This window comes from Oreochromis aureus, linkage group 3 (genome assembly GCF_013358895.1).
Source record: "Oreochromis aureus strain Israel breed Guangdong linkage group 3, ZZ_aureus, whole genome shotgun sequence".
Lineage (NCBI taxonomy): Eukaryota > Metazoa > Chordata > Actinopteri > Cichliformes > Cichlidae > Oreochromis > Oreochromis aureus.
In genome coordinates this window covers 29,000,861-29,020,269 of record NC_052944.1, presented here as the reverse complement: position 1 = coordinate 29,020,269, position 19,409 = coordinate 29,000,861, and the positions used below count along the sequence as shown (strand labels likewise).

Here is a 19,409-nt window from a genome sequence, read left to right as displayed (position 1 = left end):
CCCAATGACATGGCCCTGGATAAGCGTAGGAAAATGGTTGGATGGATGGACTTTAATGTTAAACACATTTATTATATAGTAATCCAGCTTCCACAAGCTTGATATTAATCAATGTCCATACAGTACCATTTTCAGTGTTTTCAGATCTTCTGATTGTCTCATAGCCACAAAGATCACCTACAGATTAGAGAAAATCAGTCATCTCATGTCTCTGACAATAATTTAAACAAAAATATCAATATAATAAGGTGATGTAATCTAGTAAGTATTGTCTTGTTGCAAATAGCATGAGAAAATCATAAATAGATGAAAAAATAACCATCAAGAAGAGAGGAGTACACTTGCTGCTGCTGATGATGAGACGTCTGCTCATTAGCAGGGCCTTTATTAAAAATGTAAAATAAGACATCTGCTTTAAATTGACCTAATGATGCATTTATGTATTTGAATGATAAAGAGTTTGTTGTAAGTAAAGGAAAAGGTCTCACTGTTGGTCGTTCTGCAGCGATACAACAAGAGCAGGAGAATAATAATGAGAGAGACTCCACAAACCAGTCCAACAATCAACCACACAGGAGATGAAGAGACGTCAGCTCCTGACACAGTTACTGTAAAAACTAACAATATTACATATGTTATTAATAAACTATAAAAATACTGAAAATGTCATAAACTTGTTTTTTTTTTTCCTTCGAAACAGACAATCTAATGTTCCTTCTCAGTCATCAAACTGGTTTAGAAAAATCCATCAGATGTTTTGATCCTGCTCACCTTTAACTGACATCCAGCTCTGTGCTGACTCTCTTCCTGAGTACTGACACTTGTAGAAACCTTCATCAGACTTTGACACTGCAGAGATCTTCAGCTCCCCTCGGGTATCATTTTGAATAAGTTTGTCATTGTGATAGAAAACACATTGGAAAGTATTTTTTTTGTGTTCTCAAACTGCAGCTCAGACTAACAGAAGCTCCCTCAGTCACAGGATGAACAGGACTCACCAGGATAGGACCATTACCATCATCTGTGACACAATCACACACAATTGTTTCAGTCACATCAGCTGGTGCACACTTTTAGAAAAAGCTGTAAAACAATAATAAGAACAGATTGTACAAATGCTTTTCATCATGAAGATCTGATCTTGTATATTTAAAAACTGCTGTATGTGTTTTATTTTTCACACATGAAATTACTTCGCATACAGCAAAGCTGGGACAAATGTTCATGTGATGTTTGAATCATTCGAATGCAAGAAGTAAATGTATAATAACATACTCTGTACAGTGATGTTGACTGCACTGCTGAACTCTCCTGATCCAGACTCACACCAGTACACTGCAGTATCTGACTTTGATGTGTTGATGTTACATGTGGATCCAGTCATTCTCCTACAGTCAGAGTACAGTCGGCCGTCCTCAGAGAACTTCCTCACTCTCCACTCAGTGAAGTTTCCCTCACAGGTCAGTGAGACAGAGTCAGAGGTGAAGTGTTGCACTCTGTCAGGACTCACTGTGAGAGACGCTGCTGAATGAACATCTGGAAACAACATGCAGTGAAGAGACAAAGCTCACAGATGTTAGGATTCAAAATATCACAGTGGAAATATACGTTTGACTTTTGTGTGGTTCACAGGAGTCCTGCTAGTTATGCAGCCAGATTTACAGACTTTCAAATCATCAACATGAAGATTAAAAGTCCTCAAACTGACCTGCAGACCAGACAAACGTTGGTTGACTGTGATCAGTGTGATACTCTGGGTCTCCTCTTCCAGCTCTGCACACATATCCTGCTGTGTGTGTCTGTCCATGAATGATGTAGGAGTCCTGTGCAGTCCCACTGCCATCAGGTAGCAGCTCATAACTGGAGGATTTCTCTGATAGATCAGGAACAGCTTTATACCAGTAGAAGCTCCATCCTGCAGACGGATGTTCAACCTCACAGTTCAGAGTTACTGAGGCTCCAGGACTCAGCCATGATGGAGACACAGTGAGGACAGGACGGGGTTTATCTGTTCAACAAAGATTTTCTCTCAATGTTTCGTCTCTTAACTCTGAATTCAATGTCACTAAAATGTTGACTCACAAATATTTATGATGAACTTTAAGAGTGAGACTATCTAAACATGTCAAATATCTCAACATGTACTAATAAAAACACATTTTACAAACTGTTTCTATTTCCAGGTTAAATGAACTATGACTCTACTTACTGTCAGAAACTGTCAGTGTGACTGAATCACTCCACTCTGTTGTTTTATGCTGTGAACTTTTCATTCTGCCCTTACAGCGATAGTTTCCACTGTTGGATGATGAAGCAGATCTAATCCTGTATTCATTTTGATTTGGAGCTTTTATCATGCTGTTTGTTTCCCACTCATAATCCCACTCAGTGTCTCCTCCATGGATCTCACATCTGACAGTGATCGTCTCTCCTCTGTATATCTCAGACCAGTTTGGATACAGAGTCACAACAGGCCTGTTTGAGGCTGTTACTGTTCAAGAAAGTACAATAAAAACACATGAATGTCAAACATGTTAATGCCTTTTGTTCTTCATCTTCCTCCTTAATCAGGAATTTATCTGACTTCATGTTAAACTCACCAGTTTTCCCAATCCTGACTGACTGGCTGTCCTCTGTGTAGTAAACTGGGTTTCCTCTTCCTCCTCTGCACCTGTAGAGTCCTTCCTGTGAGACACTGATTTGTCCATTTGAGTGGAAAACTGCATCTTGTGTGGTCAGGGCTTCAGAGGATTTCTCATCTCTGTACCAGTAGTATTTCCATCCAGATGATGATGATGGGTTCACAGAGCAGGTCAGGGTCACACTGCCCCCTACTGGAACAGCTGTGTTATCAGCTCTCAGTTTGGCCTTTGGTTTATCTGCAGTTCAGTTTAGAAAAAGAACAAAAGTCAATGACTGAATCAAACCAGTTGAAATAACTTGGTGGAAATATGTAAATAATAAATATCACATAACTTTAATGGTGAAGCTACAACAAACTGTACAACTATCACACAAATACAACACTAATCTTTCATATTTAATTTGCTGCATTTCTAAGTTAAAACACACATGAGGAACAATCAGTGGATTTAATGTTTCTTAGTGGATGTGGTGGAGCAGCTGAGACAGATTCAGCATTTGTTCTGCATTTCATCTTTCATGTATTAGAGCTGCACAGCAGAGAAGTTACTCTCATATGTTTTGTTCTCTTCACTGTGAATAAAAAGCTGCTGTTCAGGTTTTTGTTGTTGGAATAAAAACTAAACATTTTACTGACCAACATGAAAGACAGTTATAAACCTGTAAGAAAGAAGAAGTGCTTTTTCCTTATTTAGATACTCTGGATGAAAGATCTTACATGATACAGTCAGTGTGATGATATCACTCCACTCTGTGAAGAAATAGTCCCTTCTGCCCCGGCAGCTGTATCCTCCACTGTCAGACTCAGTAGCTCTGATGATTCTGTGTTCATTGGATGTTGGAGGTGTGTTTAACTTGGCTGCTCTCCATTCATACGTCCACTGAGCTCCTTCACCTCCCTGAATCTCACATCTGACAGTGACTGTCTCACCGCTGTATATCTGAGTCCAGGATGGCTGCAGGGTCACAGTGGGCTTACTGGGAACTGTTCACAGAAAAATATCCAGTTAGAGACAAAAAGAAACATGGAAATTCTAATGTTTAAAACATGAGAGTAAAGTGAGTGAAAACAATCATCCTCAAACATTTTAAATGTTAATTACATTTTTCTGTAATTATTACGTCACTGCTGTCCTCTGTGTAGTAAACTGGATCTCCTCTCCCTCCTCTGCAGTGGTACAGACCTCCTTGTGAGACACTAATAACTCTGTTTGCTTCATTTCCTCTCATGAGCTGAGTTTTAGAAGAGACTGAATCACGTCTGAACCAGTCAAACTTCCAGCCAGTAGAGCCCTCCACAGAGCAGCTCAGTGTCACACTGCCCCCTGCTGGTATGATTGAACTTTGTGCTACCAGTGTGGCTCTGGGTTTACTTGCTGTTGAAGACACAAAATCATTAAAACATTAAATCATCATCAAGAATAAACTTGTTACAGTACTGATCACACTTTAAACATTCACTGATCAATTTATCTACAAACACAAGCAGAAATAAGTAATCCTGCAGGTAGAGATGGGAGTAGAGAACCGGATCACAGTAGTCCAAGTCCTGGGAATTGTTAGTCTGCTTGCTTATTAATCTCGTTCATCGGTTCTTGCACTCTCGCTACGATCAGTTGATTTCAGTTTGTGTCAGTGAAGGCAAATGGTGGTGTAGCCTCCAGCGTGGATGTGGACATTACTTTTATTTTTATTGCACAAAGGATGAGAGCGATGTTAAAGTGGAGACTGCTGCAGGATAGAAACAATTGCATGAATTTATCGACTGTTAACACAACTTTGGCTCTTCAAAGCACCTGCACAGCCAATATGCTAATGCTAAGCTAGCCAAAAACCCAGAGTGACGCTAAAGCTGAGTGAGTGCTGACCTAAGACCAGCACAGTGACAAAAGGAGCCCTCATTTGCAGTGAAGCTGCTGCTGAACTTCAACAGGTAACAAACTGATGAGCAGTCAGGCTGCAGCTCCGTTTCTACCTGTTTATGTTTCTACAGTAGAATCACCATGACGACCACTTTAAAGTCCCTTTGTGTTGGTTTTACGTAAGAACTTTTTTGCTTTACTTTTTTGTGGTGACCAACTGTCTACATGTGGCTACTATCAGCTGCAGCTCTTTGTCTTACTAACAATGTAACGTGCTTTGTAGAACATTGAATTCATCCTGTGCTGACTTCACATGTCAGAGTGATCGTCTCACCTCTGAATATCTGAGGCCAGTTGGGTTGTTGTTTTACAACAACTTTATTGGAAACTGTTTACACATATTAACAGTTGAGATACAAATAGAAACATGAAATTAACAGAAAACTTAACATTGTGTGTTTGCTAATCATGAATGAATGTATATTTCAAACTAAATTACTGAACTCACAGGTTTTCCCAATGGTGACATCATCACTTATATCAGTGTAGTAAACTGGGTTTCCTCTTGTTCCTCTGCAGCTGTAGATTCCTTCTTGAGATACTCTGATATCTCTGTTTTGTTGATCTCTGATTTGAACTTCAGAGGTTCTTTGGGTTCGTCTGAACCACTCATATTTCCATCCATCAGAGCTCTGCACAGAGCAGGTCAGTGTCACACTGCCCCCTACTGGTATGATTGTTGTTCCTGCTGTCAGTGTGGCCCTGGGTTTACTTGCTGTTGAAAAAAAGTAAACCGTTAAAAATTTCTTACACTGCTGATCACACTTTAAATATTCATTGAGTAATTTATCAGAAATCATCATTGTCTCTATTGTCTCTTCAAGTCTCTATGCTGTTTTTGCTGGTGTGCCCCAGGGTTCAGTATTAGGGCCTCTTTTACTCCTTATCTACATGCTCCCTCTTGGCCAAATATTCGAAAAATATAATATAAATTTTCATTGTTATGCTGATGACACCCAGCTCTACACTTCCTCCAAACCTAATTCATCCCTTCCACCTCCCTCCCTCTCGAACTGTCTTATGGAGATCAGATCCTGGTTCTCCTCCAATTTTCTCAAACGTAACAGTAATAAAACAGAGGTTTTACTCATTGGCACAGCCTCTACTCTAACCAAATCTCACAGTTCCTCCATTAATATTGAAAATTACCCCATCCTTCCTTTGCCGCAGGTAAAGAGTTTGGGCGTCATACTTGACAGTACTCTTTCATTTCAGTCTCACATTAATTACATAGCCCGGTCTCCATACTTTCACTTACGTAACATTAACCAACTTTGTCCCTTCCTTACTCCCCATGCTGCTGCCATAAACTTTAAAATCTTAGTTCTCACATTTAAGTGTATTCATAACCTTGCCCCTCCTTATCTCTGTGATCTGCTTCATATCACCACTGTTCCCCGCTCTCTCAGATCTTCATCTGCCACTCATCTTGCTGTTCCTTCTGCTCGTCTTATCACTATGGGGCACAGAGCTTTCAGTCGCTCTGCTCCTTGGCTCTGGAACTCACTTCCGTCAGCCTTAAGAAATACAGATTCCCTTCCCTTACTTAAGTCACAACTCAAATCCTACTTGTTTAAACTGGTTTACTTGCTTTAATACAGATTTTACTTGCTGTCAAATCGAGTTTTTTTTGTTTGTTTGTTTGTTTTTAATTTGTTGTTTGTGGTTGTATTTTGCTGGGTTTTTTTATTTTAATTTATTAGAATCTATTTTAATCTACTGTTTTATTGATGTCTTCCTCTCTTTGTAAGGTGACCTTGGGTTTTAGAAAGGCGCCCTCAAATAAAATGTATTATTATTATTATTATTATTATTGGAGAGAGGATTGTTTCTTGAAGTCATGTTTAAACAGACATGAAAATGAAAACAGGAAACTTCAGTTTGAATCATAGACCAGCTTACATGAAACTGTCAGTGTGAAGGCATCACTCCATCCTGTTAAGAGATAGTCACTGCTACCCCGACATCTGTAGTCTCCACTGTGGGACACTGAAACTCTGCTGATCCTGTATTCACTGGATGTTGGAGGGCTGTTTGTGTTGGGTGCTGTCCATTCATATTTCCACACCTTTCCTTCACCTCCCTGAATCTCACATCTGAGAGTGATTGTCTCACCAGTGAATATCTGAGACCAGCTGTGCTGCAGCGTCACTGTGATCCTGTTGGAAACTTTCCACAGCAAAATTTCTGTTCAGATCAATAACTTTAAAACAGGTGAATTCATTTCAAGAATTTATCCACTGATTCATATATATTAAAGAGGATGGAGTGGTTTCCAGTAACAAGGAAAGGTAAGCAAACACTGCATCATTATAAACATCATTCACTATTATTTCCATTTCCATCTGCATATAAAATAATTTTGAGACATGTATTTGTGGTGGGTGTGGTTTGTGGGTCAGGTGCAGGGGACGGGTGGAGCCGGGGGAAATCATCTGATTTCACGTCCCCTTACTTCAGTAGGATGCCGGGGCCTGGATGTAAGAGAGGATTTCGGAGCTGTGCCATAGTGACAGGCACGGAGACAAGCAAAAATCATGCATTTCATGTGTGATTATTGCTTCACAGGTCATGATGATGCTGATGACTTTAACCGTGCTTCTAGGTCAGGTGTCTGCCTTCAAACAACCACAAACACAGAGGTCTGATCGCCCAGACAGTGACTGCAAGATGTACAGAAAATGTGCTGCTTGCATCTATAGTTCATACCTAAACATAGAAAACCATTTTGTTTCAGTCATTAAATATTAAACTAGTATTATTGTTATAATTGTCTTATTGTTTGTCATCCACAGAAAAAGATGTTTGATGGTCCCAGAACATGAAGTTCTTCACACCCTTCGCTGTGTTTAGCCCTCTTCACTGATAATGGTCACTGATAGTCCTGTTAATAATAATGTGTGTACTGGAACTGTTTTTTGATTTTATTTCTCCAGGTCTTTAGGAGGCGCAGGTTCACACAGTTTACTATGTTGAGTCAATTAGTTATTAGAAGAAGTGTAATAGGAAGTTGTTTGCTCATGAGTGAAACAAGACATGCCTTGTTTCTTTCAATCTAAAGCCATCCACTCCGTTAAATCCCTTCGAGTGGTTATACGTGTAAGTTCCTTACCTGTGTGTAATTTCAGACAGGGTATATGATATTATTGAAATCATTTGGAAATGTTTGATGTGCTTCATATGTCAATAGAAAGAAGTCCAATCCAAGCTTATGTTTATGCAACCTTTCTGTATTTTGTATCATTTCAGTTTCACACTTTTTTGCATTAAATCCTGTCCAAATACAACACATACATGTTCCTTGGAGGAAGTGATGCAAGACAGAGTTTAGCTGGCTGTGAAACTCAGTATAGGACACGGGGTCACACTGGGTGCAACAGTACAACATGAGAATCACGGCCCCAGAGAAATCTTTATTAAACTACCCAGAACTGAGCTGACTCTTTAGAATATCTTCAGATCAATTCAAAAATGTTTCTATGACAGCTCTACAGCCATTGGTCAGGATGGCCTTTGAAATGAGCCTATCACATAGAGTCACGTCACTCTGTCTAAAAACTGTAATTGATAACAGCAACTGGAGCATCAGGGGCCAAATCACAAAACACATCTATGAATGACTGAACCAAACATTTTATTTCTAACTGATTAACATATTATCATTAAAATATAAAAACATTATTATGAAACATTATAACCCCATTATTGTTTATAGTTGCATACCTACTTTATGACAGTTTTATTATCATAAATAAATTGAAATTTTGGGGCCATAAATCACTTTGTGACGTAAATTTGTGTCATAATATTATCTCTCTCTGATCTCCTCCAAACTTTGGAGAATCCATGTTGTTTTATTTCATATGACATTTTTAAACTCACCAATTTCCTGAATGATGACTGGATCACTTTGTGCTATGAGTGAATTTATGTCTTTTCTCCATCCTTTGCAGGTGTAGTTGCCTCCTTTAGAGATCCTGACCCGTCTGTCTGATTTATCAGGTGTTGTGGACTTTGTTTCAGATGCAGTTTCTCTGAACCACTCATATTTTAAGTCAGCAGAGTACTTCACATCACAGGTCAATGTCACACTGCCCCCTGCTGGTATGGTTGTGCTGTCTGTTGTTACAGTGATCTTCACTCCATGTCCTGTCATTAAGAAAAACAAACAAACAAAAAAAAAAACACTGTGGAAGTACTGTGAAAGTATTTGATGCAAATGAAGTGAAAAAATATCACAACACAACTGAAAGTTAGTAGAGTTATGTCTGTGAAGGTTCTCAGTCATCCAGGTCATCGTAGTCTAAGGAGTTTGGAAAGAAAAGTGACTGGACTTCTTTGAGTTTCCTTGAAGATGTTTCACCTCTCATCCGAGAAGCTTCTTCAGTTCTATGAGCAACTGGTAAAGAGTCCCAGATTTTAAGCCCTATGGGAGGGTCCCCAAGAGGGTCATGGGTCATCACACAAAAGAAAGCCATCAGTTGTCTCCAAGAACTTCAAAAAGGACAATATCATTGACTGTCCTACATATCATCGTCTTTACCCAGGTGATGGCATTGTTAGCAGCATAAACCCAGCCACCTACAACATTTCCAAACACCTTGCCACCATCCTACCACCCCTTGTGGGGAGCACCCCGCATCACATCAAAAACTCCACCGACTTTACCGACAAGGTCCAGAAACTTACCCCGGATCCAGATGAAACTATGGTGTCCTTTGATGTAGTTTCTCTCGTCACTTGCATACCTACAACTGAGGCATTGGAGACTGTCAGAAAACAAGAAGACAGCCCCCAGACAAACACAACAATATTGTCATCCCTTATGTAGCCGGTTTACCACAAAATCTCAGGAGGCTCTTCTCCAAGCACAACATCCCAGTATACTTCAGACCTAGCCACACACTCAGACAACAACTGGTTCATCCCAAAGACAAAACTCCTAAACACAAACTTAACACTGTAGTATATGCTGTACTGTGCAGCAAGGAATGCTCATACCTCTACATTGGAGAGACCAAACAGCCTCTTCATAAACACATGGCACAACATAGAAGAGCCACCTCCACGGGACAAGACTGAGCGGTTCATCAGCATCTAAAGGATAAAGGTCACTCTTTCAAGGATGCCAATGTTCACATTTTGAACAGAGAACACAGATGGTTTGAAAGAGGAGTGAAAGAAGCCATTTATGTCCACTGTGAATGATCATCTGAACAGAGGCGGTGGCTTATGAAACCAGCTGTCTGCCATCTATAATCCAGTTTTGAGATCCCTTCCCAGACACCTTAACGCCCACTCACACCCAGGGCCTTTTGCCTGCAGGAAATCATAAGATAGAGTGGGGCTAGGTTTCACAATGGCTTGACCTGAAACCTCGGATGATTGTGACCCAGACCCGTTTTCACACTTTGGTTCATGTGATTAGGTAGAGGATCAATAGGGAGTCCATGACCCTCTCAGGGACATCCCCATAGGGCTTAAAATCTGGAACCATCCACCAATTGACCCTAGAACTGAAGACGCTTCTCGGATGAGAGGTGAAAAATCTTCAAGCAACTTAATGAAGTCCAGATGCTTTTCTTTCCAAGCTCTTAGACCTGGATGACTGAGAACCTTCGCAGACATAAGACACAGAACTAAATTTTCAGAGACAATCACAGATCACAAACACTGCATTAAGAGGTTTCACATATTTAAAAAATGGAGAAACTGGAGAATTCAAGCTGTTTTATTTCAGATTTAAATTTTAAACTCACCAGTTTCACTAATGATGACAGAGCCACTTTCTTCCGTGAATGAATTTGTCCCCTTTATACGTCCTCTGCAGGTGTACATGCCAGCTTCAGAGGTCACAAGTACTCTGTTTGTTTCACCGGCTACTGTGGTCTTCTGATCTGAGTTTAAATGGGGTTCTCTGAACCACTCATATTTAAAGTCAGCAGAGTACTTCACTTCACAGGTCAGTGTCACACTGCCCCCTGCTGGTATAGTTAACCTGTCTGCTGTTACAGTGGCCTTCACTTCACCTCCTGTAATTTAGAAAAAGATCAAAAGAAGAAAATTGTTGCTCTGAATGTTTGATGCAAACCCTAACCCTAAATAATGTGAATCATGTGTGCTTTTGCAGGCACACAATTCAACATTTGGAGTGTTAGACAGCTTCTAATCAAAACACCAAATGACGGAGTATGAAGGTAACAAACTCTATACTGAGCCAATCGGAAGGTTACCGGTTCGAGCCCCGGCTCGGACAGTCTCGGTCGTTGTGTCCTTGGGCAAGACACTTCACCCGTTGCCTACTGGTGGTGGTCAGAGGGCCCGGTGGCGCCAGTGTCCGGCAGCCTCGCCTCTGTCAGTGCGCCCCAGGGTGGCTGTGGCTACAACGTAGCTTGCCATCACCAGTGTGTGAATGTGTGTGTGAATGGGTGAATGACTGGATATGTAAAGCGCTTTGGGGTCCTTAGGGACCAGAAAGGCGCTATATAAATACAGGCCATTTACCATTTACAATCCATACCAACAACATAATTCAGTGAGATAATCTGCACTACACACACTGTTGATATTTTCAGATCCGATAAACATGCATGAAAAGAAAATCCACATGTATGAAGCCACAGCTCTTCAGTAAATATACAGTTTGTATCGTGGGTGTGTGTTTGAGTGCTCACACACTTAACATGGTTATATTAACATTTTAACTAATAATTTCAATGAAATGTTTGGTTTATGATACAAAATATAACACAGATTATGTCGTTTAGAGCAACAAAGGAGATGCTAAATACTAGTTAAGAACAACACATGTGATATAAATGGAAGACAAAAAACAATTTCTCACCTTCAGTGTTTCCATGGATGACTGTACTGAGCACTAAAATAATGAATGAAGCATCATCAGACATTTTATAACTGACAAAATCACAATAAATACATAAACTGAGGATTTTTAAAGGTAAATCTTCAGTTGGCACAGTTACTGCTCATCACCAAATTTCTGTGTTACTATTAGCTGTCAAACAGGCTGGAAACATGAAGAAATCTTCCAAATATTTAAAGTATGAAAGAATGCAGATCAATCAATATAAAGCCTTAAACAACATTAATAAATTATTAACAGTGAATGTATGCAAACAGCAGCAGAGTATCTAACAGTTTAAACATCACTATTGTGCTGTGTTGAAGCTGTCAGGCAAACAGATTAAAGCAGTAATACACTGTAATTGTTACCACATACTAAAAAATGCTCAGTTATTTTCATAACTCAATTTCTCGGTAAAAGCAGTAGTTTCGTAAGTTGGGTTAGTTTGACCAAATATTGGTTCAAAAGTTGTGACTCAGGAGTTGGGTTGGCAATGTGCCGGGTTCTTTAATTAACTCCCCGGCTTCCCGGCTTGAATAATTAGGTTGGGTAGTTTTGATCAAATATTGGGTAAAAATTTTACCCAATTGTTTGGGTTGAAGAAAAGCCTCAGAAGAAGCCACATCACTCTTCACAAACTGACATTTTCAACTAGACTGTGACCTGATCAGATATCACTGGACTTCTCCACTACTATGAAGTAAAACATGGTAAGTAAAAAGTGAATTCTAACAGTTTAAAAAACATTGGGTTATTTTTTGATAATTACTGGCTTATTCTAGAACTTTACCTACTCAGTAAAGGGCTTATAACGGATAACACCAGCTGGTTTGTGATGAAGAAAGATATAGTTATTTTTACTTAAAAATGCTTGATATTATCTTTTAAACTTATTATTTGAAATGAGGCTGAGGTTGCTCTGTTTGACAAACTATTTAGAGATCACTGTATATAGAACAAATAGAGTATTTGGTTGGGTGTGGGGAAAAGGTAGAAAAAGGAAATCCCTGCGCTTAGCAAGCTTGCTACTAATGAAAACATGATGGCGACAGCAACATATGTGAGTATTTATACTGCCACCACCAATATTTAGCTACCATCTTCGATCCTAAAACCTCCGCCGCTTTAAGGTCCGCCACTTTGAAGTTTACGTGCAATCAAAGTAAAATAAAAAACAGGAATTTAACACCTTCTTAGTATCGTTTGTGTTAAATCTTTTGGTTCTAAGTTGTTAAAGGGTTAACCTGGCGGGGCTGAGAATGTTGGCTGCATTCAAACCCTGCTCAGTATACAGACCGACTTAGTTGTCCGAATGATTGGTCCAGGGTACACAAGCTGTGCAATCAGGCTTGCTTATATTTTTTTTAACCTATATCTATGTACATTCATTTTAATGAAAATTAAAAATGAGAAATGTTGTCTTTGCTTTAATGTTTGAGTATCTCAAAGCAGTAGTTTTCAAACTGTGGTACGCATACCACTGGTGGTACTTGGGCTCTCTCTAGTGGTACGAGTCTCTTCTAGGAGCCGGAGTCAACCAGAAAACGTCTCCCCGAGTGTGAGTCCTCTATGAAGAGCAGCCTTTTCTTATCGCCAGCGGCCGCGGCTGCTACAGAGCGCTGGTGGGCTTATTTTCCTGGGCCTTAAAACTGCATGGCGGCAGACAGCACCGTGGTGCGGCGCCAAAACTCTGATGGTAAAAACACAGCCCTTTTCTGCGGTGCCGCCGTGCCGCGATCCCAGGCATCATCGATGAGTCCAAAGCCCCCGGAAGAATCGGTGGGGGCGCGGGAGATGCTGTCAGTAGTCGGGAATTATCGCCTGGATGCCGAAGCTCATAGTAGCCAAGAGAATGCGATCTGCCTCGTGGGGTCATCACATGGCGGGTGGACAGCGGATCCAGCGAGGCCACCACATGATGGTATTTTGTGCGTTGACTGAAACTCCAAGAAGAGCAAACTGAGCTTCGACGTGCACAAACCATGAAGGAGGCTGTCAAGAGAAAACTCCGGCAGCTTAACCACCACAGCAAAAATTTAAACGTACAGCTCTGCTATCACTTCAGACATAAATGAAGACAGAAAACTAAACAGCAGTGGCGTTTGTAGGGTTACTGAAGTTGAGTTAGCTGGTATATAAAGATGTGCTATGTGGTGGCTAGCTACACAGCTATGTTAGCATAATATAAACACAGTGAAGCTGGAGGATGAACATTAACTCGATAAAAGTTAACGTGAGGGTTCCCAATGGTTAGCGACAAATGCAATTGCATGGCAGGATGCTGTAAATGGACCAAACTTCAGTCAGGAGATTAACTGAGATAATCCATCCACAATACGAGGTTAGTCATTCATATACTGCTGCATGGGCTGGGCTGTAGTTACGTTGTAAGTACATTGTTTTTAAAACTGAGCTTTAACACTGAACAGTGGTAATAAAAACCAAGAGAGGCCAACATTGATCACTGTCTTTTTTTAGAGGCTTTTTCAGATTAAATAGAACAAGATACAAAGCATTAAAACATGTTAAAATCACAACAGCCTTAATAAACTCAGAGAGATGGGACCAGGAAGCAGGGTTCATCAGGTCATCATTTAAAGATTGGATATCCCACTTGCTGTGAATGTTTTAATTCAGTACAGTTTTTATTATTGTCACTTGTCACATCCTGTTATGACCATTAGAATAAATAACTTCCATATAGGAAATAAAATTGTCATGTGCAAACTGTATATGGTGTTAAATAGGCCTATACTATTGTACTTTAATGTTGGTCATAAGGGTGGTACTTCAAGAGCCATATATTTTATGAGGTGGTACTCATTGTGAAAAGTTTGAGAACCACTGTCACTGTCTTAAAGTATTCATAAATTGACTTTAAAAATGTTTTAGCTTTAGTTATTTAACTTTGGAACATTCATGAGGTACACCTGAGGGAGATATCTTTGGTGCTGAGGAAAACGAGCACATATCCATAAATGGAAGATGGAGGGTCCAGATACTTATTTTACACTCAATGGTGTGCTATGGAGAAAGGTGAGTATTTCTTGTACATAAAATCAGTTATAAGGCTTTTTGTTCATGTTGGGTTTTTTTTTTGTGTGTGTGTGTGTGTGTGGCATTTTCACTGTAGCTACATTTGGGCTTCTTGATCAGAATGTCAGGGACACAGGGATCAGCTGTAAAATCAGTGGCAGCTCCTAATACTTGTGTGCTGGAGTGATAAAAACAAAGAGGATGAGTTAAAAATGTTTGGGTTTTGTTTTTCAAAGCTTCTGCTCTATGTATTTGTTTATTTTACAAGAAATCGACAGAAAACTAAAGTTTTTGTTTTTCCAATGTTATTAAATGCAACTGTTTTTTTCTTGCAGCCCAATGAATAAAGGAAATTTTGCACAACAACAATTAAAAAACCTTAACACTGGTCAGTTTTTCAGTCAGTATACTGAGTATGATTGTGATTATAAAAATAAATATATTTACTCAACTTCAACACCTTCAAAAAATGTATGCACATAATATGTCTTGATATGTCTTGATGCATGCTCGATCATCCAGGTACGTAAATCCCAAAAGGTTGATTCTGTTCATCTGGATGTTTTCAGTGGGAGAAACATTTCATCACTGATCCAAGTGACTTCATCAGTCATATGCACATTAAAGAGGCATAAATAATAACATTTGTTGTAAATCTATTGAGAAGGTGGCAAAAAGGTTTGTGAAACCTTTTGACAGTATAAAGTCTGTGAAACATGATACTTGAGCTTGGCTTAGTCCATCTCCTAGCAGTTAATTGCAAGCATTCACAACCAAAGACTAGTCTGCTTCATTGTTCTTTTGTCCCATCTGAACAAATGTCAAGCATACTGTTGGAGCTCACTGGTCCAGGATTACAGGCAACTTGACATTAATCAAACAACTGCAAACAATTTGTTAAATCTTACTTTATTGACCTTTTTGTTTTCTTTCGTTTAAAAATTTCAGGATGCGTGGTTCAGCCCTGACAGAATTTATAGACCAGCAACTGGATTTCTATAGCAGTGTCTTCGCAATGTCAGGAAAAGGCTTCATTCTATCAGGAAGAAGAATGCAGCACCAAAGGAACCCCAAGAAAATGGTCATTTTGCCTGGTACTGGCCCAGGACCCTCAACCCACATAGCAAGCAGGTCTGGCCCGGATCTGGTATCAAGCTGACACTGCTGGCTGACTTCTGGCATGATAAGACGTATGTCATCCAGATATCTGCCAGGCCTGGCATAGATGGCACTGTCAATGTGATGGCATGCCACACCTGGCCAAATTGTAGTTTGGTTTATGTGGCCCAGACTCATAGAAAACAGGTCTGGCTCAGATCTGGCATCAAGCTGGCACTTCTGACTGACTGGTGTCATGGCAGGGTGTATGTCAACCAGATGTGGGCCAGGTCTGGCAATGATGGCACTATTTATGTTCCTATTTTCCTATTTTAGTTAGAAGACCCAAATGCCATGTTGCAATACTAAACTGCTATGGTAGCCAATCTTTCAAATGCAGGTTTTACAGGTTTGTGAGTGTACAGTTTATACAAAACCTAGTGACGATTTACTGATCTTTGCCGGTGGGTGGCTGTAGCTCAGGAGGTACAACAGGGCACCTACCAGTCGCAAGGTTAGTGGTTCGATCGCTGGCTCCTCCAGTCTGCATGTCAAGAGTGTGAATGTGTATGAATGTAGTTAGGAAGCACTCAGTTTAAAGAAAGTGTGTGTGATTGGGTGAATGTGGCATGTTGTATAGAGCACTTTCAGTAACCCGTGATAGTAGAAAAGTGCTATATAAGAATCAGTCCATTCACTGTCTGAACAGAATTTAGTCATGTTACTTTTGTACTATGATATTCTGGCACATGTTGTTATTACATGGCTTGATTAAGGTACACATTAGGCTGACATCTGGGGCCAGAGCTGAAACTGTTCTGGGCCACCAGTGTGTCTGCAACTGGCCCGTGGCTGCACAGAACTTACACATTGCCCACATACCGCAAAGAATGACGGCCCTTTGGTGGCCCAGATCAGGTTTGCCAGAGGTAATCCACACATGGGCCAGCACATGGCCACCAGTGTGTCTGTAACTGGCCTTGTGCTGGCCCATGTATAAGCACATTGTGTGGGCCAGATCGGGGCCATACCAATTTTGCTATGTGGGAGGGAGCATCACGTCCACGTGAGGAGTGCGATACAATGTTTGCTTGAGAACCGATTACATGTCAAAGTGGAAAAATGTGAGTTTCATGTCTCATCTGTTTCTTTGGTGAAGACAGACCCAGCGAAAATCAAAGCGGTTCTGGAATGGCCCGTCCCAGAGTCACGGAAGAAGCTCCAACGCTTCCTCAGGTTTGCAAACTTCTACCGGCACCCCACTCACTCGCCTCACCTCCTCTAAGGTACCTTTCACCTGGCCTTCAGAGGCTCATGCAGCTTTCACTAAGCTGAAACAGTTATTCAAATCTGCATCTATTGTGACTCATCCCGACACTACTAAGCAATTTGTCGTAGGAGTGGGACGCATCTGACACCGGAGTTGTGGCTGGCCTATCTCAGCAGTCTTGGACCCATGGTAAGCTTCAGCCGTGTGCCTTCTTCTCATGCCAACTCACCCCCACAGAGAAAAATTATAATGGGGGTGATAAAGAGCTTTTGGCCATTAAGCTAGCTCTAGAAGAGTGGCGCCACTGGCTGGAGGGAGCCGAAGAACCCTTCCTCATATGGACAGATCATAAAAATGTAATCTATCTCAGGACTGCCAAAAGGTTAAACCTCCGACAAGCCTACTGGTCTCTGTTTTTCACTTGCTTTAACTTCACTCTCTCATATCGCCCAGGCTCCCTGAATGTCAAGACAGACGCACTCTCCCGTCAGTATTCCTCGGATACTGAATCATCATCACCAGCTACTATCCCGCCCTTTGCCTGCGTGGTGGGTGCTCTCACCTGGTATATTGAGGAGGTTATTGGCCGATCCCTACCGTGGGATCCCGACCTAGGTACTGGACCTCCCGGGTGCCATTTTGTTCCCACCGCTGCCCGTGGAGCAGTGATTCACTGGATTCACACCACACAATTTTCTTGCCACCCTGGCGTGAGTAGAACCATAGACCTTCTCAAATGGCATTTCTGGTGGAACTCTTTAATAAAAGATGTGAAGGAGTATCTGTCAGCCTGTGCCACTTGTGCTCGCAATAAACTGTCCACTAAGCACCCAGTAGGCCTGCTTCACCCACTGACATCACCACACCAGCCCTGGTCTCACATTTCTTTAAATTTTATTACCAGTCTCCTCAGCTCCTCAGGAAAGAGTGTTGTCCTCACCATCACTGATAGATTCTCAAAAGCCGCCCACTGCGTCCCACTAACAAAATTACCCACCGCCTCTGAAACAGCAGACTCTGATAGAAAATGTTTCCAGCTCCATCGAATTCCCCTCGAAATAGTCTCTGACTGGAGGCCACAATTCACCTCACCTGTGGAAAACCTTTTGTTCTATTCTGGGCGCTAAGGTCAATCTGAGCTCCGGTTTTCACCCGCAGTCTAATGTTCAGACTGAGCGGCTTAACCAGGAGCTGGAGGCTGCACTACACTGCGTAGCATCTCAAAACCCCTCCACTTGGGCCACATACTTACCTTGGGTGGAATATGCATAACTCGCTTACCTCATTTGCTATAGGATTGTCGCCGTTCAAAGCTTTTCTCAGTTACCAGCCCCCGCTCTTCCCCGAAAATGAGCTTGATCTCACCATCCCCTCTGCACAACATCTCCGGCACTGCCAACGGGTTTGGCGCAGGGTTCGCATGGTAATTTGTTCTAAAACAGAGCTGGCTTTACATAGCATGGCTTCATGTGTATTAACATGTACATGTTCTGTAACCAAAGACTGATTTGAAGTAATAGATATAATATAATGAATTATATACTTTTTCTGGTACATTTTTACTTTTTAACTTTTATTGATATATTTTGTATGAAGTTTGCTGTCTATATTCTATGTATCATATCACAATAAAAGTAGTTTTGAGACAATCTGGGGGTTGCTGATTTTATAGTAAGTAGAAATCTTTTGGACGTATTAAACAGATGCAGTGAAGAGAAAGAGTGAAGCAGAGACATGAGGCAAAGGGCCACATGCTCAAACCTGGGCTGACCGCTCTTAGCCATGCAGCATATGTTCATCTGCTCATCCAACTGAGCTAAACCGGCACCCAGTAAGCAGCATTCTTAACCTAAATGTTAATGGTAATATAACCCTTGTGATTGGTTATGAGTTTCAACCCAGTTTTTGGTAACTTCAACTTTAAACGTTGGTCAGTTTAACCCAATTTTTGTATAATTATCCTAGCCCAGTGCACTGGGTCAAACCAAAAACCCAACCCTGTTAAGTTGAAACAACCCAGGGTTGGCTCGGTCCAAATTTGACCCACCACTGGGTTACAAATTGGGTTATATGAAGGAAAATGTTTCTCACTGCACTTTTAGTGCAGTGAGAAACATTTTCTTTCATCGCTGCCATTCAAACAGTAAAGGTGTGTATTGTACTCACAGAATAACCCCAGCAAACAGAGCAAAGAGTGCCCCATCCTCACGTCCAGCCCTGCACGCTGATCTGCATCTAATCTCAAAGTGTTTGACTTTGCATTGATAATAAATGCAGAACAAAGAGAAGCTGCACTTAATGTAGATAAGATCAGAGTTTTTATTTAGCTCCTCCTTCTATCTCCTCTGTGTGCTTCCTTCCCTTGTACAACAACCTTAAACAGCTCCTGTAACTTTGACCACAGCAGTTTTGTGATTTGTTCATGTTCAAGCTTCTTTCTTCTTTTGTGATACACAAGTGTCTTTCCATCCTCTTTAACAGAGTTTTTGCTTTTTTATTTTTTTCTTAGATATTTTCCATACAGAGAAACTCTTTAAAAACAAACAAACAACAACAAAAAAAACATACTGAAGTA

At 40.8% G+C, this 19,409-nt stretch overlaps 1 protein-coding gene across 1 annotated transcript in view; it reads right to left on the bottom strand.

Moving 5' to 3' along the window:
• The window catches only part of LOC120439143 (Fc receptor-like protein 5), a 51,824-nt gene extending 48,193 nt beyond the window's left edge, over nucleotides 1-3,631 (bottom strand). Inside the window, exons 1-6 of the mRNA XM_039609891.1 lie at nucleotides 3,362-3,631; nucleotides 2,601-2,879; nucleotides 2,210-2,491; nucleotides 1,709-2,008; nucleotides 1,276-1,536; nucleotides 772-1,021 (exon numbers count right to left, since the gene is read on the bottom strand). Coding sequence (XP_039465825.1) covers nucleotides 897-1,021; nucleotides 1,276-1,536; nucleotides 1,709-2,008; nucleotides 2,210-2,357 — 834 coding nt within the window. The 5' untranslated portion in view covers nucleotides 2,358-2,491; nucleotides 2,601-2,879; nucleotides 3,362-3,631 and the 3' untranslated portion in view covers nucleotides 772-896. The remainder of the gene's footprint in view (nucleotides 1-771; nucleotides 1,022-1,275; nucleotides 1,537-1,708; nucleotides 2,009-2,209; nucleotides 2,492-2,600; nucleotides 2,880-3,361) is intronic.
• Between the last annotated feature and the right edge of the window lie 15,778 nt (nucleotides 3,632-19,409).